Source organism: Montipora foliosa, chromosome 14 (assembly GCF_036669935.1).
Source record: "Montipora foliosa isolate CH-2021 chromosome 14, ASM3666993v2, whole genome shotgun sequence".
Taxonomy (NCBI): Eukaryota; Metazoa; Cnidaria; class Anthozoa; order Scleractinia; family Acroporidae; genus Montipora; species Montipora foliosa.
This window is the reverse complement of record NC_090882.1, coordinates 24708791-24712404: the sequence shown is the minus strand read 5'-3', so window position 1 is coordinate 24712404 and position 3614 is coordinate 24708791. Positions and strand designations below refer to the sequence as shown.

General features: G+C 44.5%; 1 protein-coding gene across 1 annotated transcript; it reads right to left on the bottom strand.

Annotated features, from left to right (window-relative positions):
• Positions 1-458: 458 nt before the first annotated feature.
• LOC137985390 (uncharacterized) lies at positions 459-2850 on the bottom strand. Its single transcript, XM_068833000.1, has one exon. The coding sequence runs from the start codon at positions 2085-2087 to the stop codon at positions 834-836; it is 1254 nt and encodes a 417-aa protein (XP_068689101.1). The 5' UTR covers positions 2088-2850; the 3' UTR covers positions 459-833.
• Between the last annotated feature and the right edge of the window lie 764 nt (positions 2851-3614).

The window sequence follows — 3614 nt, the reverse complement described above, 5'->3', positions numbered from 1 at the left end:
ACGCTAGCTGGATATTTAAGTTATGAAGTCTGTAAATACAGTGCAGATTGTACAGATTTGCCAGTCTAGCCTGCATGCAAGTTAAAAGCAATAAAAGTCCAGCAAAAGCGAAAGCCGCATCTTGTCTTTAATATAGCGTGATATCGTGACACACTTCTATCTAGCGAGCGGGAGAGGGAAAGTTTTCTTTTGTACACATTGATAAGTGTATGACAGGAATGCAAATTGCGTGCGACCCGCCTAAACACAACAAAATACATTTTACCGGAAACAGATAGCTGTCTGAAATTTTGTCACAGTAAAAACAATTTTGTCCACTAGTGCGACCCGGGCCTAATAAAGTTATTATTATAGGGCATGTGTTGCGTTACGTAACGCGGTATGTCTCCCAACACTCCCCGCACGCTTGACTCAATTTGAGTCAAGAAACGCGCACACATACCAAAGAGTTTCGTCGTTCGGCTGGTTTACCATCGCACGAGTCTTCCAGCTGCAGGGTGCATCCAAAGCTGCAGAACGGCGAGGAACGTCGCGCCTTTGTGACCTTGTGATGCGTTCTTTGGAGACATCTGAGATCTCGGATGTCTCAGTTCTAATCTCGACGGGAAACAACTTTTGTACAGGCCTACTTAAATGAGTTGCCCTCCCTTTCGTTATAACGCGTACGTTTGCCCCTCTTACCTCTTTGTCTTTTCCTACAAGGAGGCTCTCCACTACCGCCATCTTCCAACCATTTCTCTTAACTCCCTCTTCAAACACGGTCACCACATCACCTACCTTTGGCACCTTTCTGGTTGCCTGGGCGTTACAATCATGACTCTCCCTCAAATTCGTCAAGTATTCCCTTTGCCACCTTTTCCAAAATGTTGTAGAGTTTCATTAACATATTTATACCTTCTCCTGTAGCTGGTTTCGGCTTCGTCATCTTCCTCTCGGAGCTGCTCCGGCAAGGATAACAACCTTCTCCCATAGAGTAGATGCGCAGGGGTCAATACCATCTCTCCCTCGTTAGGATTATCATAATCATATGTTAAGGGTCTTGAATTCAAGGTCGCCTCTACCTCCGTCAGAACGGTTAAAATTTCATCATACGTCAGTCGAGCATTACCCAGGACCTTCTTCAGACATCGCTTGACACAACCCACCATCCTCTCAAAGAACCCACCCCACCAGATTAAAACGCCATTCAATTCGGTAGTTTTGCATTTTTCTCTTACCTGTGGATAACGAACGAGTGTGCGTAGTTGTTTCTCCGTGCCCTTAAATGTCTTCGCGTTGTCTGAAACGATTAAGGCAGGTATTCCCCTTCTAGCTATGAATCTCCTTAAACATCGCTTAAACGTTTCCACCGACAAATCCTCTTCCAGCTCTAGGTGGACTGCTCGTGTCACGCAACAGGTAAACAAAGCGAAGTAAACCTTTCTCATTTGTGCCTCATTTGTGCCACCCTTTCCTTTGACAAACAAGGGTCCCGCAAAATCTACACCTACCTTTGAAAACGGAGGGGCTGGTCTAACCCTAAACTGTGGCAAACTAGCGGTCGGTGGCTGAGTAAACGATTTGCCTTCAATCTTCTTGCAAGGAACACAACGACTGATCACACGCTTTACCACTTGTCTCCCCTTCGGTACCCAAAACCTTGAGCGAAACTCAGCAAGCGTACTCCTCACACCATTGTGTAGAACTCTTTCGTGACACTCCTGAATCTGTAGTACTGTCAGTCGGTGTTCTTTGGGCAGGATGATCATTTCTTTTGCCTCGTGCACCATTTCAGAGTACTCAAGTCGTCCCTTACATCTTATAAAGCCTTTCTGATCTTCTTGGAATCCGAATTTTGAGGCAAGCTGTTGATAGTTGCCCCCCTTTCTCAATTCTTGCTGTGCCGCCCTTATCCACAACGGTTCTGACTTTACCATCTCCTCCAACGTAAGCGGACCTTCTCTCCTGTCACTCTTGTTTCTCCTTGAGATGTTGTGACAGAACCGTGTGACCCAAGTAGTCACTCTGTAAAGCTTTCGAAGTGCGTTGTATTTGTTGATGTCGACTACCTTCTCAATTTCACAAGGCTCATTGATTGCGATAGTCATAACGGCGACCTTTCTTTCTTTTTCACATGTCTCAGTAGTTGGCACAAGGGATTTCTGCCTGGGCCAAAGGTCTTTCGGTTGGATCAACCAAGTCCGTGCCACCAGATCTCGTTCCCTTTGAGCTCTACTGCTAGCTATCCTCTTGACCCTATGTCGGCTGGGTTTTGCTCACTGGGACAGTGCCCCCAGTACTCCTTTTCACTCAACTTAATGATCTCGTTAACACGGTGACTCACAAATCGTTTCCACTCACCATGGTTCATGATCCAATAGAGCGCTGTCATACTGTCTGGCCAAAATTTTGTTTTCTGAACACTTAGTTGTGAATTCAGCGCATTTTTCACTGTGCTCATCAGCTTCGCAAGGATTAGGCATGCCATGAGTTCAAGTCGTGGTATGGACATATCTTTGAGCGGTGCCACTCGCGTTTTAGAAGTTTACATCTTTCAATACGAACCTGTCTTTGTCCGGTATTCGAAATAAATAACTGCGCAGTAAGCTTTCTTACTCGCATCTGCAAAACCATGCAACGAACATTCAAAGACTTCTTCTCGCACGTGCTCGTAGACACACCTGTCAATCGTGATTTGTTTACATTCTATTAAGCTTTTAATTCACGCTTCAACGCCTTGTTTTATCACTCCATCAAGTGGGTCGTCCCAGTGAATTATTAGTGGGTTCATACTAGCGAAGTAAGTAGACTTAAAGTTTGGCAGGAGCTCAAGTACACTTGAGAGCATGAACGCCTACTTACCGTGATAAGCGTCCACATTAGAATTCAAAGTATGCTTGAAGCAGTCGGGGTTGTCAATCAAGATACGAGGTAAAATTTCGCACGCATTCATATGGCGCGATCAGGATTTTAACGGGCAACCCTAAAACCAGGAATCCGGAATCCGGGTTCACAGTACAATAAAGAGAGTAAAAACTATCCTAAACATTCATAAAAGCTAACCTTAGGCCTAATTAGGTCTAAACAAACGTTTTTAGGCCTAATTAGGACTAAGGTTAGCTTTTATGAATGTTTAGGATAGTTTTTACTCTCTTTATTGTACTGTGAACCCGGATTCCGGATTCCTGGTTTTAGGGTTGCCCGATTTTAACTACTCCATGCACAAAACAACCACAAGGTACATCATGCAACCTCAAAAACTTTAAGTCGGATTGCTTACCTTTTGTTTCTCATGATTATTTTACTGCAACGACAGAGAGCTTAGCCTGCGAACGCAGACGTATTTCCGGCGGTCGTTTCCCCTGGAGGAGAGAAACGACCGCCGGAAATACGTCTGCGTTCGCAGGCTACAGAGAGCTTTGCTATTTCAGCAATTTTACCACTTTCTCATCACAAAGGAAGTAAGCGAAAGTAAGGCCTACGTTCATAAAAGTTTGAGTTTTCCATGCTCTTTTCTTTGTTCGTAACCTCGTCCCAGAAGTAAGTGAGATGTGCGTGTCTTCCATTTCCCGCCAGATGCAAACGGGATATTTCATCACAGTATAATTGATGTTTCAATTTCCTGATCTTGTTTT